This window comes from Callorhinus ursinus, unplaced genomic scaffold (genome assembly GCF_003265705.2).
Source record: "Callorhinus ursinus isolate GAN/ISIS: 27379988/994484 unplaced genomic scaffold, GSC_fseal_2.0 scaffold44, whole genome shotgun sequence".
NCBI lineage: Eukaryota > Metazoa > Chordata > Mammalia > Carnivora > Otariidae > Callorhinus > Callorhinus ursinus.
In genome coordinates this window covers 8,842,531-8,863,602 of record NW_027397106.1, presented here as the reverse complement: position 1 = coordinate 8,863,602, position 21,072 = coordinate 8,842,531, and the positions used below count along the sequence as shown (strand labels likewise).

The following is a 21,072-nucleotide window of genomic DNA, read 5'->3' as shown; positions in this document are numbered from 1 at the left end:
CCTTCCTGTCGGTCAGATTTCCCCAGCTCGTCTTTTTCTCGCTGGCTCTCCTCACGCTCCCTCCCTCAGCTTCTTCAGTTACCGCAGAGCTCTGTGTTAACAGCGCCCAGGTTCCTCCTCACCGTCTGAGCTTTTTCCCCTCAACCTCAGACCTTGATAATCTCCGCTCGGAAATCTCACAGATTCTTAGGAGTCTTCCCCTCCTGGCTGTGTTGCTTTTCCAGGTTTGTGCATTTGGTAAATATCCTCACCGTCCCCTTGGTGGCTCAGGCCAGTTACCTCGGAATCCTCCTGACACCGTTTCTGACCTGCTGTGTCCTAGCGGAAGTCACGGCTTGTCTGTCCCTTCGTCTTCGTTTCTGTTGCTCCCCCTCAGACTAGGTCGCTTACTACCTTTCTTCCCTGGACCCTCACAGTCTCCCGTCACCACTCTGCCACTCACTGTCTGTTCTCTAAGCACTTCCTTGAAAAGCAGAAATCAGGTCATTTCCTTTCTTCCGCCATGTGGAATGGAATCCCCCCCCCAGTGTTGCTTTATCTGTAACATTACAAAATATCACAGGATAAAGAGTTAATTAATTTCAGTTGATATATTTAATAATATTTATCCATTTAATATTTCTATAACCCTATTAAGCAGGTACTTTTGGGAAATATCACCGAACTATCCCTTGGGGCATATATTCTAGTGAGAGAAACAGACATTAATCAAATAATTACATGAATAACTACCCAATTAAAATTGTGAGAGGTGACATTTAAGGAGGAATATAAGGTGCTCTGAGGGTATAAAAGGAGGAGACCTAAGCTAGCCGGGAAGGACAGGGAAGGGTTTGGTAAGGAGGAGTTAGCCGGGGAAAGGGAGGGATTCTAGATTGTGGGGCCGCATGTGCCAAGAGAGAAGGGAAATACTTTACTTCAGTGGAATACAATGTAACCATTAAAAACATTAATGGAATACAGAACCTGACAACTGCATTGGGACGGAATGTGGTCTTAAATTTCCTAAGCCATCTGGAGCAGCTTTTGGAAAGCAACAAGACCGAACCTTTATAAAACTTGAGTAAGATGGTTCTGTTAAACACTTTTGACTTGAATGTGATCTCAAGTCAATTCAGCAAGTATCTGATGGCTTACTTTCCTAGGGGTTGTAGGTTAAAACAAAAAATGGGTTTCTTTCCTTCATTGTTATAATCTGATAAAAATGATAGTACATAAAAATAGTTTGACATACTATATAGGTATTTTATCATACTATTATAATTTATATAATGCAAAATTAAGAGCCAGAATGAATAGTATAAAACAGTGATTCTACAGATTTTATTTCCTACACTTTACACTCTTAATAAAATAATGGACCCCAAAGAGCTTTTTTTATGTGGGTATATTGGTACTTACTATAGTAGAACTTAAAACTGAAAAAAATTTAGATGTATTAATTTACTTAAACATAACCAATGATAAACTCAACATACGTTAACATAAAATATCTTAATGAAAAGGAACTATTTTCTTAAAACAAAAACATTAGTGAGAAGGGTAGTATTATTTTATATATTTTACAGATCTCTTTAAGAGAAGGCAGCTTGATTTTTATATCTGCTTCTGCAGTTAAAAGTTGCAGTATGTTGATTTGGTTGAAGTATATGAAGTAGATCCAGCCTTACACAGATAGGTAGTCAGAAAAGAGAAGAGTTTTTAAAAGTCTTTTCAGGTAATTGTGGATATTTTTCTTTGATACTACATTATAACTCGCCAGGTAGTAAGCATCTTAAAGGTTGGTTGTAATATGGAATTGTGAAACCATATCAACAGATTTGTTGTATGTTGAAAACCTGTCTTGCATTTTGAATGAATCTTTACCCAAGCATAATTTTTCTTACTATGCATAGAGCAGATGAAAATATTGGTTCACTGAGTTAAGTAGCTCTCACAAATGTTGACCCATTTCATTGTACAATATGAAAAAAATGACATTTGTTAACACACACCCAGTCTCATCAGAAACACTAATGAATATTGGGAAGCTGTCAAGTTCACAGTGGTGAATACAAGTTGTCCTAAATTCTAATACTTGCTTGGAATTTTATCATTAGCAATAAATATTGGCGGTTGTTTTTTCTGAAATGACAGTTTCACTTTGTTCATTTTCGGAAAAATATCTGCCAAATACCCAAGTCTACATAACTGAGTTTTGTGTCAGTCATCTGTCAAGTAAAAATGGTATCTGTGGAAAAAATTTGGCAACTCAAAAATTATACAAGCACTTTTCCTCCAGACAACCATCATACTTTAGTGTGCATCAGAAGTGCTTTATGGGTACTTCCATTTCTTCACGCAGAATAGTGAAAAGCCGTGTACTCCAGGGTCAGGATTTAATAAAGTTAGTCATTGTTACAGCTTCATCAAGAACATGTTTAAGGGAAGTGACTCTTTACTGTAAGTGGTGGTGAAGAATGTAATGACAACTAGTACAGTTTGGTGCTGCTCCTGAGTAGTGCTAAGACACTGGCAGTTCTACCCACCATTGCTTTTGCACCGTCACTGCAGATGTTAACACAATGAGGAAGACAGATAACATCTTAGTATTATAAAAATGATTGTGACCCCATGGTCCCCCTGAAAGGGTCTCAGAAATTCCCAGGGGTCCTCGGAACACACACATCCATTGGCATAGTGAGGGAGAGAGAAACGGGAACTTAATTGTGAGGAAGGCTTCATGAGAGAAGAACTGAGTTAGATCTTGAAGCAGAACTAAGATTTGGATAGGTGGGAAGGAGAAGGGAAAGGGATTTTTAGGAGGGGGAGTCATGTGAGTAAAGGAGTAGAGGCAGGAAGCAGCATGATGTAACCCAAACACTGATGACAAAGGATGGTTGAGTTGGAGGGTTAGGAATGGGGAGTGATAATAAAATATGGGATGTAATGAGATTATGAGGGATCTTGAATACCCATGGGAAATGTTTACACTTTTTCCAGGGGTCATTGGGAGTAACTGAAAGATTTTGAATCCTGTGACTTGAACATGTTGGTTTAGGACCATCGTTTTGGTAGAAGTGTATAAGGTGAATTTGACAAACAGGACAACTGGATGCAAGGAGCCTGATTGGAATATTAATTGTAATCTAGTTTGTAAGGGTCCAGAATGCAGGCTGGAGAGATGGCAATAGATGGAACAGGGTGAAATGTAGACGAATTGCTTCAGAGATAGAAGCAGTATGAGAACTAAAGAAGAAAAAGTCAAAGGTTACCAGCATACTATATTTTATAACCCCAATTCCTTGCCAAGGACATTGTTAGGGAAATGGACAAAAACTGGGTGTTTCTATGTTAAGGTCTCACATAAGACTTTTTCCTCTCCCCAAAATCAGAATGCTTCCCTTTTTTTCTGATAACAAGAACTGGATCATTGAACACATTTCCACATTTTCCTCCTGCTGCCAGGAGGCTTTGTGCCAAATGTCATGTTAAAATCACAACAGTTACAATTGTCCCAGTGGTTAGTACATTTTCTTCCTTCTACTTTCTCTGGCCCTGATTCTCTATCTCTGTTTACAATTCATTAATCTTATTATTTTCACTCTGTTTGATGCCAGATGTCATAAGACCTCTTTTGAAAGAGATCGGTGGTGGGAGAGTCTTTTAGGATTCCTGGTACCAGTTCCAATGTGAAGGGGGTGTGTTCCCCACCCCCCCCCCCCCCCCCCCACTAAGCAATTCTCAGACACCAGTTGGATGTCAGAGAATTCAAGTCAATTCTGACACTATCTACTAGGAGATAGCATCAGATTCCAAAGGTTAAGGACTCAGTCCTACAAAATTCCCTTCCACTCCCATTTGAGACTACAGTGGCAAGCCCCAGGCTGTTACCAGAGCTTCTGACCAACTGCCTACAGATTGGAGGTTCCAGCAACCTCCTTTCTAGGTTCAATTTGCTGGAGCAGCTCACAGAACTCAGGGTAACGTTTACTTATATTTACCAGTTTATTAAAGGATATGAATCAACAGCCAGATAAAGAGATACGTAGGGCAGGGTATGGGGAAAGAGCTTGGGGCTTCCCTGTCTTCTCCAGGTCTGCCACTCTCCCCGCGTCCCCACGTGTTCACCCACCTGGAAGCTCACCAAACATAGCCCTTTTGGTTTTTATGGAGGCTTCACTGCATAGCCATGATTGGCTAAGTCATTGGCTGATTCAAATTCCAACCCCTTTCCCCTCCCTAGCGGTGATGGAGGGAACTGAAAGTTCCAACCCTCTAATCACCTAGTTGGTGCACCTGGAGTCAGTCCCACACCCTTGGGTGGGGTCCAAAAGTCATTAATAAGAAGACACCCATTTCACCTTTATGTCTCTGAAGCATTTTCAGGACATGTGGATGAAGACCAAATACATCTGAGAAAGATATTTTGGTTCTCTGAATAACAAAATATTTATTTCTTATAAGTCATTATATCACAGGGAGAGTAAAGTCATGATAATATATTAACCCTTCACATATTTTGTTCACTCATAGTATAGGGCACTCTACATTAGTCACATTTTACTCAGAACTTTAAGAAAGCTAAAAACTCTGACGTACAGAACCAAAGCACCAAGGTTAAATTTCAAAGAACTTTGATAAATTCAGTTAATCTGGTTGTCCAATTCAAAACAGATGAGAAGCAGCAAATAAGAGGGTAGTGAAATACATATTAAAAATAGGTAAAGTGATACCAAAAGAGATGACTCTTTTTTTTTTTTTTTAAAGATTTTATTTATTTATTTATTTGAGAGAGAGAGAATGAGAGAGAGCACGAGAGGGAAGAGGGTCAGAGGGAGAAGCAGACTTCCTGCTGAGCAGGGAGCCCGATGCGGGACTCGATCCCGGGACTCCAGGATCATGACCCGAGCCGAAGGCAGTCGTTCAACCAACTGAGCCACCCAGGCGCCCGAGATGACTCTTCATAATCTGAGTAATGGCAGAGAAAGATGGAGGTGCAAATTCCTAGTGATTATGGATTATGTGAATGCACCCAACACAGCTAGTAATTAATAAAGAACTGTTACTGGTTTGTTAGAGAAAACCAACAACTCACAGTTCTTGAGCTTTTACCATGTTCCAGGCTCTGTGCTTTTGCTATTCATGTATCATTATACTTAATCTTCGCAATAACCATGCATTTCTTTCTGTGATTTCCCCCTTTTCACAGATGAATAGTTCTAAAGAAATAAAATACACACATAAAGGCACACTTCTTTGTATGTGGCAGAGTTGTGTTTTGAGATTGGCCCAGCTGGATAACAAAGCCCATGTTCTTTATTCTTCCATCATTTGGGACTTCCTTCATTTTGACCTTCTTAATAATAATAATAGCAGTTAAGTTATGTTCAATATCCTCTTAAAAGATATCAAAAAATACTGTGTACTGTATTTGAGAAAATTTAGAGCATAAAAATTGGTATAGGTTTATCTAAAAAAAAAAAAAACACTGGCACTTTACTTCTTGAAAATTCCCAACAATTGGTGGGAAAAGGATTTTGTAAAGTGTTATTTATTATTTACAGTCCGTTTCAAACATTTTTGTGCCATTGTTCTAAATTAGTCCTATGGGCTTTTTTTTTATTTTGTTTTGCAAACATCTGTGCATTCTCATTTTCATACCACAAAGAACAGCCATTCCGGTAAACTGTTTGTGAATTAAAGGAAAGAAGGTAATATTAATATAAAACATTAACCAACTGAGAGGTGTTGTCACATTGTTTTGCTGAGCACTAGATGCTCTGATTTTCTTTTCTTCCTCTTGCTTTGAATGAGCTTGTAAACACCAATTCTCAGAGAAGTAGTCCGAGAAGATTATGGCCCATGGATACATGGGACCTAACAGTCCATGAGGGAGTGACTGCTGATGACAGGACTCTTGTGCTGCAAACTCTGAGCAGCTGAAAGCGAAAAACAACCCAGGGCAGTTCTTAGACGAGAAATGTCAACATCCTGTGAGAGATGAAGAGCCTCTGGGAGTGACGGATTGTAACTTTAAGGGAGCCTGCCGAAGAGGAATTGGACAGGAGCCTAGGAAAGAGCTTGACTTGTTGCCTTGGTTACACCCCCAGTGCTACCTTCCATAGTGTCTTCAGCTTGACAGTCTGAATAACCAGTTTGAAACTCCGTTTTCCGTTCATTCTCAGATTATAATCACCTTCTGTGAGGTAGGATTTTCTTTCAAAAGCGTAAAATCTCAGGGACTGGTAATCTGGGTCACATGTGACTGAAGAAAGGGAATAGTTCACATTGATGGATTTGGTAAATGAGAACTGCCAGTAAATATTTTTGAGTCGTAACCAGTTAGTTTTCCAAGAACTGAAACTAGATACGCGAAAGCCACTTGAAATATGGTTGACTGTGAGGAACAGGAGGGTAGGTAGAGGGGAACCCTGTGGTTGTGAAGTCACGTGAAAACTGTTGTTCCTTAAGACTGATGATCTTAAAGTTGTGGATGGAATATTGTGACAGTCCATTAAATCATCAAGGATCTGGTTGCAGCAATATTATTTTGGTTCTGACGGATTCCAGGACATAAGATTGGGAGTTATTTCTTAAAGTTCCAAAAAGTGTAATTAGGACAACCATCTTGCTAGGTGAGGAACCTATAGAACATTTTTCTTAAGCGGTAGTACAAACTGAAAATGCTAATAGATTCAAAACACGTTTAAGAATGTTAACTCCATAATGTGATATGAAAGCAAAAGCAGGACACTTTGGGGGATATTGAAACCTGAAGAGGCTAGCCTCCAGGAGGATAATCAATACCACTTGACTTGTTTTATCATATCTATCACTTCATCTTTCCTCGGACTTTATTGGGAATATTTACAGCTTAATCTCACCCACATTTCACCAGTGTTACCATTATTGGATGTGAACTGTGCCAACCAGTGGATGGCTGCTTCTAGAAAAGCATGAAAAAAATCCCTATAGGCATTTTCACACTTTTTTTCTTTTTATTTGTGACTTTTCTTGTTCCTCTTCTTTTCTGCAGATCACCTTTAAGGAATGCCAACCAGAGGTTTTAAAATGGCTGGAAAGTCTGTGGAAAAACAGGAGAGAGGGGGGAAAAAAAAAGTGTAGTCCTGCTGATGAAAATCCCAATCCTAGCTCTCTGTATGGGGTTAAGGAAATGGTTCAAACAGAGACCCTGCCCTTAGGAGGAGCCTCCCAGCTGAGCGTCAACCTATAATTTTTCTGGAAGCCTGTTATCTACCCTAGTGACGGAACTCCTTGTAAGGAAGTTTTACTTTAAGAAGGTCATTCAGAGTTCTATTTTCATATTTCCTCAAGCTTGGTTCAGAAATCTGAAGACTATATGAAGTCATGTGAGAACTTCATTTGATAAAACTACTGTTTCCTTGGCATGGGCTGGAGGGGAATATTTAACAGCAGTTATGCTTAAGGCATTATACCTTTATACTCACCCAGCATCTGAAATGTGATGTTCTAATAGTAGAACTCCAGAGTTTATTTTATTATTTTATTTTATTTTTTAAAAAAGATTTTATTTATTCATGAAAGACAGAGAGAGAGAGAGGCAGAGGGAGAAGCAGGCTCCCAAGGAGCAGGGAGCCCGACACGGGACTCGATCCCAGGACCCTGGGATCACAACCTGAGCCGAAGGCAGACGCTTAACCATCTGAGCCACCCAGGCGCCCTCCAGAGTTTAACAGAAGCAAAAGGAAACAAAGGCAAAATGCATAGACCCAATCAGCAAGCTGTTGGCATGTGAATGTTTGTTCCCGTGTGTGTATAAACCAAAAAAACAGAAGCAGGAGCAACATTTTAATCTACTGATAATTTATAAGTCAACTGTATCTATCCCTGTTGAGAAATGGCTAAAACCCATCAGTTCAGCTATTGGCGAGAACTAGTTATAGCCATTTACCAACATAAAATAGCAAGATTGTTTTTTCGGAATTTGTACATCAATTTTTAACCTGCAGCCCAAAATCACTTATGAACTAGATAAGTATTAAGTTCTAAATTTTTTCTGGAAATTTTTGAGTCAAAATATATAAATGATATTTGGTAGTTATATACACAGGTGGCATATAAACTATAACGGAGGGTATGTCAGCTTGGGGCAAGGATCTCTAAAACTTGTATCGCACATTCCAGTTCAATGTCTGAATTTCAGAAAACATGTCAACATTGTTGAATCCAGGACTGATGGATGGTACCCTAAAATATTTCTTCCTTTTCTTTTTGGGACTTAGCTGGTAATTTTATGGGCGCCTTTTATATTGCCATTTACCCACTTGCCCCATTTGCCTGCATGGTCTTTAGGATCTCATCAGTAAAACCCAAGAGAATCTACTGAATGGGGATTAAATAATAATATAGTTCAGTTAGGTCAAGAATAATAATTGGCATTTTACAAAAGCAGTAATTCAGTTGGGTGGTACCCATAAAAATGTTGGCACTCTCTAATTAAAAAGTACAAATAAAAAAAAAGATTTTTTTGGTGATTAACATAACAATAAAAAATTAAAAAAGATATTTTGACTATCACGGGCAAAGTGAAAATAACTGAAATCTAGTGAGGGTGGGAAAAGGCATTTTCATACTCTGCTGGTGCAAGTATTCATTTATTATAAATATTACAGATGACAGTTTAGCAGCTTACATGTCAAAAGCTCCTGAAAAGGCTGTGCCACTTAAAATCTGCTTCTAGAATTTAGCCTAAGGAAATAGTAATTGAACATGTGCACAGATACATATGTACAAGGATGCTCATTGCATCAGTGTTTATAAAAGCAGCAAATTGGAAACAATTTATGTGTTCATCAGCAGAGGAAATGTTTATATTGTGATTAAACATGACACAGAGCATTATATAAAGCTAGAAAAATGTCTATGATAGATGTTTATGAAACAGTATGTAGGGTATGGTACCATTTTGGTTAGTGTGAAAACCTGAAAGGATATACTCCAAAATATTAAGTTCAGCTCAGCTCTGGGATGTGGGATTACATATGACTTTTATTTATTCCTTTTTACTTTTCCGTATCTTCAGAATTTTTTTGTATTGAGTATATATTACTTTTATCATCAGGGGGAAAAAGGTGATTTTTTTTTTTTCCTAAGAAAAAAGTAAACAGAGCTCGTGCTACATGCAAGGCTCAGCAGAGAGCTCAGAGTGACCAAGACATGGCCACTGGCCTTCAGAAGTTAATAGTGTGGTTAACAGAGTGGGAAAGGAGACTGATTTGTACAAATATTCTGGGTCACTCTTGAGTACACCTTGATCATTATAGCATCACCATCAAGGGATCTTTGTGGAATATCCTGACATGCTTGACTCTAAAACAAACCAGAGTCCTAGCTTCAGGATACACCTTCCTCCTGGAACGGGCCTTCATTCCACCGACTTCCTTCCCATCAACATTCCTGAATGCCTGAGTCCAGTCAAAAACATGCTCGCTCATTCCCTTCAAGACACCGGTTACTGAGCTGACTTCTTGTTTGGCTCCCTTGTGTGTCCACATATTTCTCCTTATCCCTGTTAACTAACAGGTTACTTCCTCTTCTTCTACCCTGCTTTCCACAATACCAGTCTTTCCACCTTCAGCATCAAGCCTTCCATACTGGCAGTGCTTGGCATTTTTCTACTTTGCATTTTCTCACTATTACTTGTTTTTACAGGCTGAGGAGGGGACCTAATAGAAGGAAAGAATTTGTCCTGGTCACTTTTCTCTCTACACAATTGTGTAAAGCAAAGAAATTCCACTGTTACTTATGCTTTGAATCTCCCTGAATTCTCTTACAGTTAGTGAAAACACCTCAGAATATATCTCATAACTGTATGGCATGTAAATAAAATTTCATTGTGCTCCGTATTTTGTGAGATCTAAATATTTACATAAAGGCTTTTGCTTCTAAACTTTGGTTTCCCTAGAGCTTGCTCTGTGCATGGATTCAGGGTTTACTGAAAAATAGAAGATCCAATATTTTCTCTTTAGTTCTCTGCTATGATTAAAGTTTGCTTTTTTTCTATTGTGTCCTTGGAATTAATTAGCTTTGTTTTACTGGTCTGAAAGACTGCAGAGTGTCACATTTTTTTCCCACATTCACATATCAGTTGCTCTTTAATTGTGTGTGTGTTTTGATTCTGTTTATTTTTCATAATGTAATTCCCCAACTATTACTGTTAGGCATTACACCTTTCTTGCATCCTGCCTCGTATAAAGGACGAGACCATTACCCAAATGAGCTTGGACCCCTCTCCGATATCATAGTAAATGACAGCCATATTAGGAATAGACTATTTGAAAGTTCTGGAGATACGATCAGATATCACTTGCTGTCCAGGGCAAGTTTTAAACACCCTACACATAAAAGTTGGAGCAAAAATCCCAGTTGGACTGCTTTTTTATGCAGATCTTGGACAAATAAATTCAGCATTTTAAGCTCTAGGAATAGATGCCTCTGTTGTGGAATGGGACTTCCAATCTTGTTTCTGCCGGGTTATTTGAGGACCCGATTTGTGGACACTTGAGAAGGATGAGATTGGACAAATGTTCAGCAGCAAGTTATTGCATGATCTTGCCAAGTGCTGATATTGGGGATTCCAGGAGGCTGCTTAGTAAAGATGGGGCCACTCACACAGTGGTTTCCCAGGTCCTCTCTTACCCCAGCCCTTCTTTCTCCACCTAGAAGACAGACCTCACCATCATATGAGCCTTCATATACCTGAAGCATCCTAGTCAAGAAGTGGAAGTCCTTAGGGGCGCCTGGGTGGCTCAGTCGTTAAGCGTCTGCCTTCGGCTCAGGTCATAATCCCAGGGTCCTGGGATCGAGCCCCGCATCGGGCCCCCTGCTCAGTGGGAGGCCTGCTTCTCCCTCTCCCACTCCCCCTGCTTGTGTTCCCTCTCTCGCTGTTTCTCTCTCTCTGTCAAATAAATAAATAAAATCTTAAAAAAGTCTACAGCCTTATTTCAGCCAGAGATTGCTTATGAGAAATTTTCCTACCAAGTAATTACCGGAAAATGCTCATCTTGGGACTTGTCTTTCTACCTACTAGGACATTCTTTCTCAGTCTCTTGTCCTATAGTAAGTACAGAGGTCTCAGCCGGACCCAGGGATGGGACTGGTACCCACCCGTATATCTTTAGCCAATAGCAAAAAATTTTCAAGTTCTTAAATTCACAACTCTAGCTTAACAGCACTGGGCACAGTATTTTGCTGCTTGCATTTTTTATCCTGATTTGGTTGAGGCGAATCCTGCCCTCTGGGGCTTTTTGTTGAAGGAGCCACCCCACAAATAAAAGAGGGAAAGAAGCCAGCTGAGAGGAGGGAGGCCTGGATAACATCATTTGCATGATTCACACCTGACCTTCTTTCTTATTCCCTGTCCTTGTTCTCCTCAGCCAAGCTCTTACTGCTCAGACCAGCATGTCTCCTCTGTATTCCAAGTGTGAAATGTCAGAGGTAGCAGCCAAAGACAGAGGTGGTCAAGTCACTATTCCACAGTGGCTGGCAGCACGGGTTTTGATATAATGACGAATGAGCATGGGTTTTTTTTTTTTTTTTTTTTTTAACCCCTGCAGCCTTTAACTTAAAGTACCACATTAGGTCAGGTGGCCACCAATGTGTAAATGAATGTTAGATTGGTGGGATCTATCCCTGGGACCGGTGAGGGCATTGGATGTGTTTTTGTATACTTTGGGTAAATACCTAGTAGTGCAGTTGGTGGATCCTAGGGTAGTTTTATTTTTGATTTTTTGAGGAACCTCCGTACTGTTTTCCAGAGTGGTTGCACCAGCTTGCATTCCCACCAACAGTGTAGGAGGGTTCCCCTTTCTCCGCATCCCTGCCAACATCTGTTGTTTCCTGTGTTACTCATTTTGGCCATTCTGACTGGTGTGAGGTGGTATCTCATTGTGGTTTTGATTTGTATTTCCCTGATGATGAATGACGTCGAGCATCTTTTCGTGTGTCTGTTGGCCATCTGGTTGTCTTCTTTGGAAAAATGTCTGCTTTCAGGGTTTTTATGTCTCATCTTGGTGCCAGTTGACGTGGTCAAAAAGAGTTAAGATCAGGTTTTGAGTAGGGACCAAGAAAGGCAGAGAGGTCAAGGTCAGGACTTGAATAATTCATCACTGAACAATCAAGTTGTTTTTAAAGAGGTTCATCCGTATTTATCCTGAGAGATTATTAAAATTTTACTTCATTAAAGCAAAACTTTAGGAGAGGAATTACTTTTTAATTCTCTGTTACTTCAGTGCCCTGTTGGGTGAGTTAGGCCTGTAGTAGAATTATTACTGGAAAAAAATCCAGCCTTTAAAAAAAATACAGTTTTGTTCATACATCAGTCTTTTTAAATTTAGGCCAGATTTCTTGTTACTTATTCTTTCCAATTTTAGTATGTGTGCTGCCGAAGCAAGCACTACTTATTCTTTTCCCACGTTGAGTTTCCCCCTTCTTCCCAATTGCCTAGTAGGAAGTCTTCTGCCAAGAGATGGGAAACCTGGATTTCATAACAGCAGAAAACTGGCCTTCTATTCCCTGGCATTGCATTCCAATAATACCATACCAGAGTCTGACCTAGTTATTTCATACAGACAGCTGATGCCAAGTCAGTGAGGCTTTCCTCCAGTGAGGCCATGGTCTTCTGTCACACATGAAAGACGTGTGTGCAGACCAGATTACGTGGGAGCTGCCTGCCAGCCCATGCGGCCGAGCAAGGGCTGTGCGCAGGAGAGTGCCTGGAGCCATGTGCAGATGTGGTGCTCGTTCCAGGCCTTATTCTCCAGACCTTCACTTTACTGAGTCCGGCTGGATGCCACCAAGGGCAACAGAACGTGGGCTACAGAGAACAAGTGGCTTTTGTACAAAGCTTTTCAGACGTCTGTAATGATGACCAGATTTTTGTGACTCTGTTCCACCCCACCCCACCTCCCCTTTGCCATTCTGAAGAAATTACCCTTTTTTTTTTTCCTCCCCCTCTACACAGAATTTTCCTCTAGCAGCCGCCCTTGCTGTCCAATAGTAACATCTTCATTGAAAGGAAGAGAAATGGAAGGAGCCCAAAGTACTTTGTGTGAAATTTTGTATAGCTTTAAACACTTTTTAAAGCTGAGGGGTGTTCAGTAGCTGAAACTGTAAATAAAAGAACTGAGTAGTGCACCAGTCTAAGCCACGGATGTGTCTGTTGTCCTGGCTTCTCGGTGCTCCGGCTAGGGAAGTCACAGTCTGTGGTTAGAATCCCTGGTTAAGTGCGACTGGCATGAGGGTGTGTTGAGTTAGGTTACACTGGCAGCATGCACTCTACAGGTGAAGTAACCTGCTAAATGGGAGGCGGTTTGACTGCTAGCAAGACACCTTCACCGGTTCCCTGGTGGAAAAGAAAGGAATGACAAGTATCAGGTTGTATACATTCACCAAAAGATCGATCTTTTCAAAAGTGTGAAGAAAAGGAAGAAGGGGTGGTGGTAAAATTAGGTGATTTTTGTATGAATTGATGCTAAAGTACAGAGAAGAATTAATTGCATTTAGTGATTAAGTGGTTCTACCAAATGACTACAGAATGCAATATCCCCATGAGTTTTTAATGAAAAAAGAAGTTAAAAATTTAAAAATACTACTTATCAGTTAAAAAGTAGTCTGATTCTTAAACAGCAACAGAATTCACATCAGCATCCCCACAAGCTGTGCAAGAAACACAAACCTGTCTTTGCTTAGAGCAAAATAAAACAATTCTTCCAAATCCACATGGTAATAAAGATTGTTTAAACTCTCTTAGGTCTGTGATGTGACATTATTTCTTTATTTTAAGCCATAAGGCTTTTAAGCTCTAAACTAAAGGCTCATTTATTGTTGTTGCTGGGGTCATTTGTTTATTGTTTTATTTGCTAGAAGTGAAGGGCTATCTTTTGTGGATTTGGGAACAGATACCAACAACCATTGTAGCTTTTGTGTTTATTGAAGCATCATCTGGTATATGTTTAATGTTCTAAAGTGGTGTCTTCTGTAAAGTGGTGAGGTCCAGAGAGGTCTTGAAAAATGATGAAAAGGTTAGAAAATATGACTTAGGAAGGATGAGATTTTCATAAACAGTGCTTCGTCTTCGATTTTTCTTCTTCCTAGATGAAGAAGAAACTAAACTTCACTCCTTCAGATAGGCACCTCTGGTTACCGTGTTTATTTACAAAGTGATACTCCTTTGCTGTTCAAGGAGGGAATAATTCTGAGATGATTGTGTTTACATACAAAATACTGATATATTCCCATGTATTTGTAGAATAATCCTAAACTGCTCAATTCAAGGACTTCTTTCACCAAGAACATGCAGTGCTTGCAGAGATCATGGTGACTGTGACCTCTTAGTTAAGTAACTAGCAATGGATTTTTTTTTTCTTATAAACACACCGATGTACCTATTAAAACTAGAAAATAAACACTTATAAATGGACACTTAAAAATTACATTAAAATTTGTTTTCCCCACAGGAAGAATTTAATGGAAAACTCGACTCCCTCTTTTTTAATGATGGTCAGCGAAGAATCGATTTTGTTCTAGTATATGAAGATGAAAGTAGAAAAGAAAACAATAAAAAGGGTTCAAATGAAAAACAAAGGGTAAGATTTTGTGTGTGCTATTCTCCTTTTCATTTCTTATTATACTGTGAAGTGAAAAAAAAAATGCTCTTTTTATGTAAGCAATAAAGTGAAACTGGTGTTTGCGATACCATGTACCAAACATGCCTTCATATTTTCTCTGCTCATCATTCCCTCAAGGCATGTTAACAAATTTTTTTTTTCTTTTAATTTGAAGCAGAAACTTCCTCAGGTGCTTAACCTCAGTGGGTTTCACAGCTGAAGGCAGACTTTCTTCCAAGGAATTGTACTTTCTATCTGTAGAAGAGATTTACATTAAAAGCATACTTGGCTATTTGCTACAAGGTGGGAGAGGAAACTAATGATTAATAATGACAGCAAGTATAGTAACAACTGGCTTTCAGGGTGCTCTCACGGATGGTATGAGCCTCGTGCGTGCATTGTCTCACTTTCTTTTCATAATAACCTGTGAGGTACATTCTATTATCATTGCATTGTAGATGACAGAACTGACCCTGAGGTTAACTGATTGTCCAAGGTAACCGACTCTAGGATGAGAAATAGTGAAGCCATGGTTCGCGATTCTTGTCTTGAATCAAGAACCCACGCTAGTCACCTCTCCCATTTTCTGTCACTTCCCTTCCTTTTTATCCATTACCAGTTAAGCTTCTCCTTCATCCCTTTCCTTTTCTTCAAGCTCTTCTAAGTGACAAGACTATTTTTATCTTGCAATAGTAAACCATTTAGTAGGCTAGGGTTATAACAAATGCCTGAATCTTCTTTACCTGAACTGAAACTGTATTAAGCTGAAACAGGACAAAAAGGAGAAAGCATACATGTGTCACTGTTTCCCACTTTGAAAATAACTCCCTCATTCTTTGTTTTGTTTGTTTGTTCTCACCTCTGTGCTATTATATACACACAACTTTAATTGTCCCTCTCTGGACTTTTTCTCTGAAATACATCATTCCTAAATCTATTGATTTCTGCCCATTCTTTCAAACCAGCTGATGAAATCTGCATAAAATGAAGCAGTCGTGCCTGTTTTGTTTTGTTTGTTTATTTTGGAAGGGGTAAGTTTAGAGGTCTGTATTTGCATGGTATCACAGAGTAAACCCAGGCATTGGAACTTGACATTCAAATTCTAATTCTGCCACTCCAATTATTTGGAGTAATTCTAGTTGATAAAACAAACTGAACTATAGTGGCTTAACACAATAAAAGTTTACTTATTGCTCATGTCAGATGTGGCATCCCTGTTTGGCAAGATGGGTTGCGGGGGGGACCTCTGTCCTTTGCAGTCAGTCAGGGACTCAGGCTGACACAGAAGCTTTGCCATATTCAACAGGTAGTTTCTAAGATCATCCTGGGCATTAACATAAATAATAGTTTAAGAGCAAGGACTGAGAAAGTATTTGTGCTTCTTTACCACTTTGGCCTGGAAGTGACAAAATCAAGTATGCCACATTCTGTTGGTCAGGACTCAGGAAAGTGGAAAATGTCGTTTTTGACTGGACAGCCATTTCTCCACCGGAACGCCACACTATGGAAGGAGAACATGAATCTTTGGCAGACAGCTGGCTTCTTGACCACAGCTGTTAACTGGCTATATGACTTGAGTGATTTTCTGATCGCTATCCTGTTTTATTATTATTTTTGAGATGCATGTTATTGTTACATTTTGGCTTCTTTAAAATCAGGGTATGTCTTACAAATGACATCATAATTTCATTGGCTGAATTTTTCCTATTGATACGTGAAATATTTGTTCATCACACAGTGATGACATCTTAGATTTAGGAAGTGAGATCCAATACTCAATCCATAGGATTGTGGCTAGGATTAAGTAAAATGTTATATAAATTGTTAGCACATATTAGATAATAGATATTAATTCCTCTACCTTTTATTTCCAGTTTTCTTAAAACAGTGTACTAATACGAAAAGGCATGTCTCCTCTTTTGTTACTATATAATTTGTATGTATGGATGGATATATACGTATATATAAATTTACTAGAGTAATAGAGCTTAGAATGTTTTATCATTTTCCTGTGGACACCAAGATATGTGCAGTCATAGTCACCATCAAATATTCATTAAGCATCCATATGCCGGTGGAACTGCATTGAGCACTATATAAGTAAGTTAAACAAATCTAATCCATTAAAGTGTAAAGGAAACAGTTCTGGTTTTAGACAAGAGCTTCACTGCCATGGTGAAAGGGCCCTAGAGCTGCTTACATTATTAATAAGTGCTGCATTTGTTTTACACAGAAACATAGGTCCCAGGGTAGCTCTCATAAATCAGGAGAAAAAAAATCGTCATTAATTTGTCAGTCTCTGAACTCAACGGATAGATGTACCATGGTGTTGGTTTTTGTAAGCCGTGCTTGAAGTGCTTTGAGTCTGTTTTTGTACATATTACTTAGATTCCACCAGAATTTAAAGCTCAGCTTTGGAATCACATATTTATTAATCAGAAAAATATTTGTGAGTTCCATCGTGCCCTCTGTCAGGCCTTATTCAGGATTTAGGACTCCACCAAAGAAAGGCAGTTTCAAAATCCTGTTTTCTTTGAGAGAAAAAAAAAAAGTTATGTCTAAATCATATTGATTTCCTAAAGTTAACACCAAGGTAGACTTTGCCAATGGCTAATCTAAAGAGTATTGTTAAGTACTTTCTAGAGATGGAGAAAGAGAAGTGATGGGGCCACAAAACATAGAGGAGTAAACATAGAGGAGTAAAAGGCTACATCTTCCCATGAGCAAAAGAGAAAATACTTTTTCTAGCCAGATCTCCAAATAGCATGTCACCTTGTCCTCCTATGTTAGTGAAACTACTTCAGGAACTTCACACCTTCCTTTAAAAAGTATAAATCGTTTACATTTAGATTAGGCATGGGGAATGACTGTAAGTTGTTTCAATAATATGTGCCCATTTAGCCCGCTGTCCTTGGCACTGAATCACTTTGAATGTTTTTTTACTGCAAGAAACAGGAAAACCAAACTCAAAATGGCTTAAGTGCTAAAAGAAATAATTTTCTCACTTAAGAAGTAGCCTAGAGATAAAATCATTTCTGGGTTTGGTAATTCACTGATTTAAAGAGGTCATCAGGAATTCATCACATCCTGCTGCCCTGCCATCCTCAAAATGTTGCTCTTCTTAAACTGACTTTACCTTGTTACAAGATAGCCATTGTACTTCAAGACACCTGGAGGTGGGAATAGGGAATGCCCTAGAAGGGCCCTAAGCAGATTTCCCTTCACAGTTAATTGTCTATCACGGGTCTGTTCCAAAAATGACTGTTGGCAAAATGAATGGAATCATTAGCATAGACAAATGAAGATGAGTCTTTCATCTCTTAAATTGCCTGATCACCCAATACCTGAGAAAGCATCAGGCTTTTCTTAGTAGTAGCGAAGGGAGAAATGACTGTTTACTAGGTAGCCAGGCACGTCTGGCATAGCACATGATTAATTGTATCTAAATATGTTCAGTGTACATTGGGAAGAGCAAAGATTCTAAATGAAACAAATGTCTATATTTTTCTCCAACTGTTTCTGCTCAGTTTTGTTAGTAATGTTTCTTCCACTTCCTTTTCCTAGACCTGCAAACAAGTGGCAGAATGGATCTATTTAGAATTTTGTTTTGTATGACAGTTGGTGTCCCTTTAAACAGATGAGTTTATGACCAAGTAAAGGTATAATTCAGGTGATAGTAAAGAGGGTGGAGGGGTCAAGGTAGCACAAAGACAGTATAAGCAATCCTGAGTTAAGTTTACTTAACTTTCTGTCTGCACAGTCCATTCCTAAAAGTTAATGGAAAACTTATTTCCTTGAAGCTGATGTAAATTTCATATATGGAGATGTAAATTTGTATTTCATATCTGACTTTAAGAATTCTTTAGTAGGTGGCAGAAGGATCTGGCCAGTGGAGATCATAGCATAAGAGGTTTTTAAGAAATGAGCAATCAAATTAAATTATATCCTTTAACTTCAAATAATGTGAGACAACTAACTAATTGGTTACAGATCCTGTGAGCTTTTAAAACTGTTGTCCATTTTTTTAGATGCGTTATCATGAGGCTGGAAATGTTTGCCTAGAAGCTGGATGAGATCTCTTTGGACATGTTTCAAAGTTCATCAGAAAGTTCTAGTACAGTGAATATATTACATCACTCCATTTACTGAGGTCTTACATTTTTTAGTAAACTTGTATATCAGTGTCCATGAAGATCTTGTACTTTTTTTTTTTGTTTTAGGTGTACAGTTTAGTAAGACTCAAGACTTACAGTACCCAGTGCTCATCACAGGTGCACTCCTTAATCCCCATCACCCATTCACCCATCCCTCCACCCACCTCCCCTTTGGTAACCATCACTTTGTTCTCTATGGTTGAGAGTCTTTTTCTTGGTTTGTCTCTCTCTTTTTTTCCCCTGTGATCATTGCTTTGTTTCTTAAACTCCACAGATGAGTGAAATCATATGGTATTTGTCTTTTTCTGATCTTGTACATTTTTATTAACTATTATTTTAAAATTTTATTGATATTTTCAGAAGCATTTTAAATTGTGGTTTGTGATTTATTGTGTATTTAAAAATTTCATTGATTTTCATAAATTCTACCTAGAAATCTTGATAAACTCTTTTTAGTTCTAATAGTTTCCAATGCATCTTTTAAGTTTTCTCAGAAAAAGACCAATTATCTGTGAATGATGAGAGCTTTGCTCTACCTTTGCCATTTTTATACTTCTTTCCTTTTCTTGTTGAAGTGCAATGGCTAAGACCTCTTGAATAAAACCAGTGATACATAGTAGTCACCATTATAGTGTTCCTGATTTTATTGGGAATGTTTCTAAAATTTCCCCAAAATATCACACCTGCTATAAGATTTTGGTGGTTTTCTTTAAAAAAGCTTAAGGAGTCCCCTTCTAGTCCTGGATTGCTAAGAGTTTTTATGATAACCGAGTTTTAAATTTTATGAATACTTTTTTTTTTAATCTGTTGAGGAATCACATGGCTTGACTTCTCATTAAGTCTTATGTGTATTGAATGTATGGTTACTTGTGGCTCATAGACAATAATTAACAGTATGGATAACTCAAAAATCATTTATTATTAACTCCAGCTTGCAAATGTATAATTTTCCTAGTCATTAGCTCCCTATATATGCTAATACTATGATAACATAGTTTATTATAATTCATTAAAAAGTGTTTGAAGTCACAGAAATAACATCAAGAATAAAAGTAGTTAAATGAGAAACACAGAGTGACAAATGTAAAGTCCAGGAAAATAAAATGAAGCCATGTGTCAGAGTAATAAACAAAATGATTTTTTATTAACCATAGGTCCTATTCAGAAGTTAGAGTTCAGCTGTAAACTTGCTTCTGAGTTTCCCAGTAGCCAAAGAAAATGGGAGATGTTATTTATTAATAGCAATATGTTCTAAAGTTTTAACATGATAAAAACAAAACTGTCCAAAAGAAATACAATGTTCTGAGGATCTCCCAGAAAGAAATGTATTCCATGGAGCCTCATAAAGGAAAAGACATGATTGAATAGACTTAACATTGGCATATCTCCTCCAAGTTGAAGAAATAAAAGGAAGGCAGAAGGGGATTAGGAAGCATCAAAACAGCATAAAATATTTCCTGGAAATGACGTTTGCCACAGATAGTCCATGAATTGGAAACTTAAGGCTTATATTAAGACAGGTTAAGAAGAAATGATGGCAACCAGTGTTGGCTGGTTTTGCCTTCCCAGATAACTTTTGGTAGGTGTCCTCTCTTCTGTTTTAGGGAGCAAAATCCAGTCTAACTTCAGTTCTCTAGCATTTTAGACTAAGGCAGAGAGCTCTTCTTTATATTTTTATCTCCTTTCTTTACACCCTACTCGCTTATACTAAGATTGTAGGTTAAAAGGAATAAAGTAAATTAGAATCAGCAGTTTCAAATTACAGCTACAAAGTGTGTTGCTGGTATAAGCATGTTTGGTTTTATTTTTGAGTACTCAGCACAGGAGCAATGAATCCAGATCTTGCTTCTTATTCCTCAAGTGGAAAGTGTCCTTGGGCCCAGTCCTTAAAACAGACAAAAAGATCAGTGAAATCCTAAAAAGTAAAACCTGATTATTCCATTTCATCTCACAAAGATGTGGAGAATAGAAAATCCTTTCCTTTCTCTCTGATTGGTCCTTCTGAGATCTGGCCTTAGGTTTGAATGAAGAGGCTGTCGTTTGCCCTGGGGATCCCAAACAGTCAGCTGTATCTCACTTTTTAAAAGGCACAAGATTAGGAAAAATCAACTATACTAAATTTTCATAAGGAATAGCCTTGAAAGGGATAAATAATCACAAAAGAGTAGCTGCTGTATGCAGAGAGAGGGTGTGTCCTAACGGTATTTCTTAACTTTGATAAGAGGCATCTGCTTTACTCATTGAAAGTAGATTGTTCAGGCAGCATCCTGTACCTACTGAGTCAGAAT

At 38.5% G+C, this 21,072-nt stretch overlaps 1 protein-coding gene across 3 annotated transcripts in view; it reads left to right on the top strand.

Moving 5' to 3' along the window:
- Positions 1-21,072, top strand: part of ANO6 (anoctamin 6) — a 185,659-nt gene that overhangs the window by 88,199 nt on the left and 76,388 nt on the right. For all 3 annotated transcript variants that reach the window (XM_073882090.1, XM_025883240.2, XM_025883242.2), the window contains one exon: positions 14,481-14,609. In XM_073882090.1, coding sequence (XP_073738191.1) covers positions 14,481-14,609 — 129 coding nt within the window. The remainder of the gene's footprint in view (positions 1-14,480; positions 14,610-21,072) is intronic.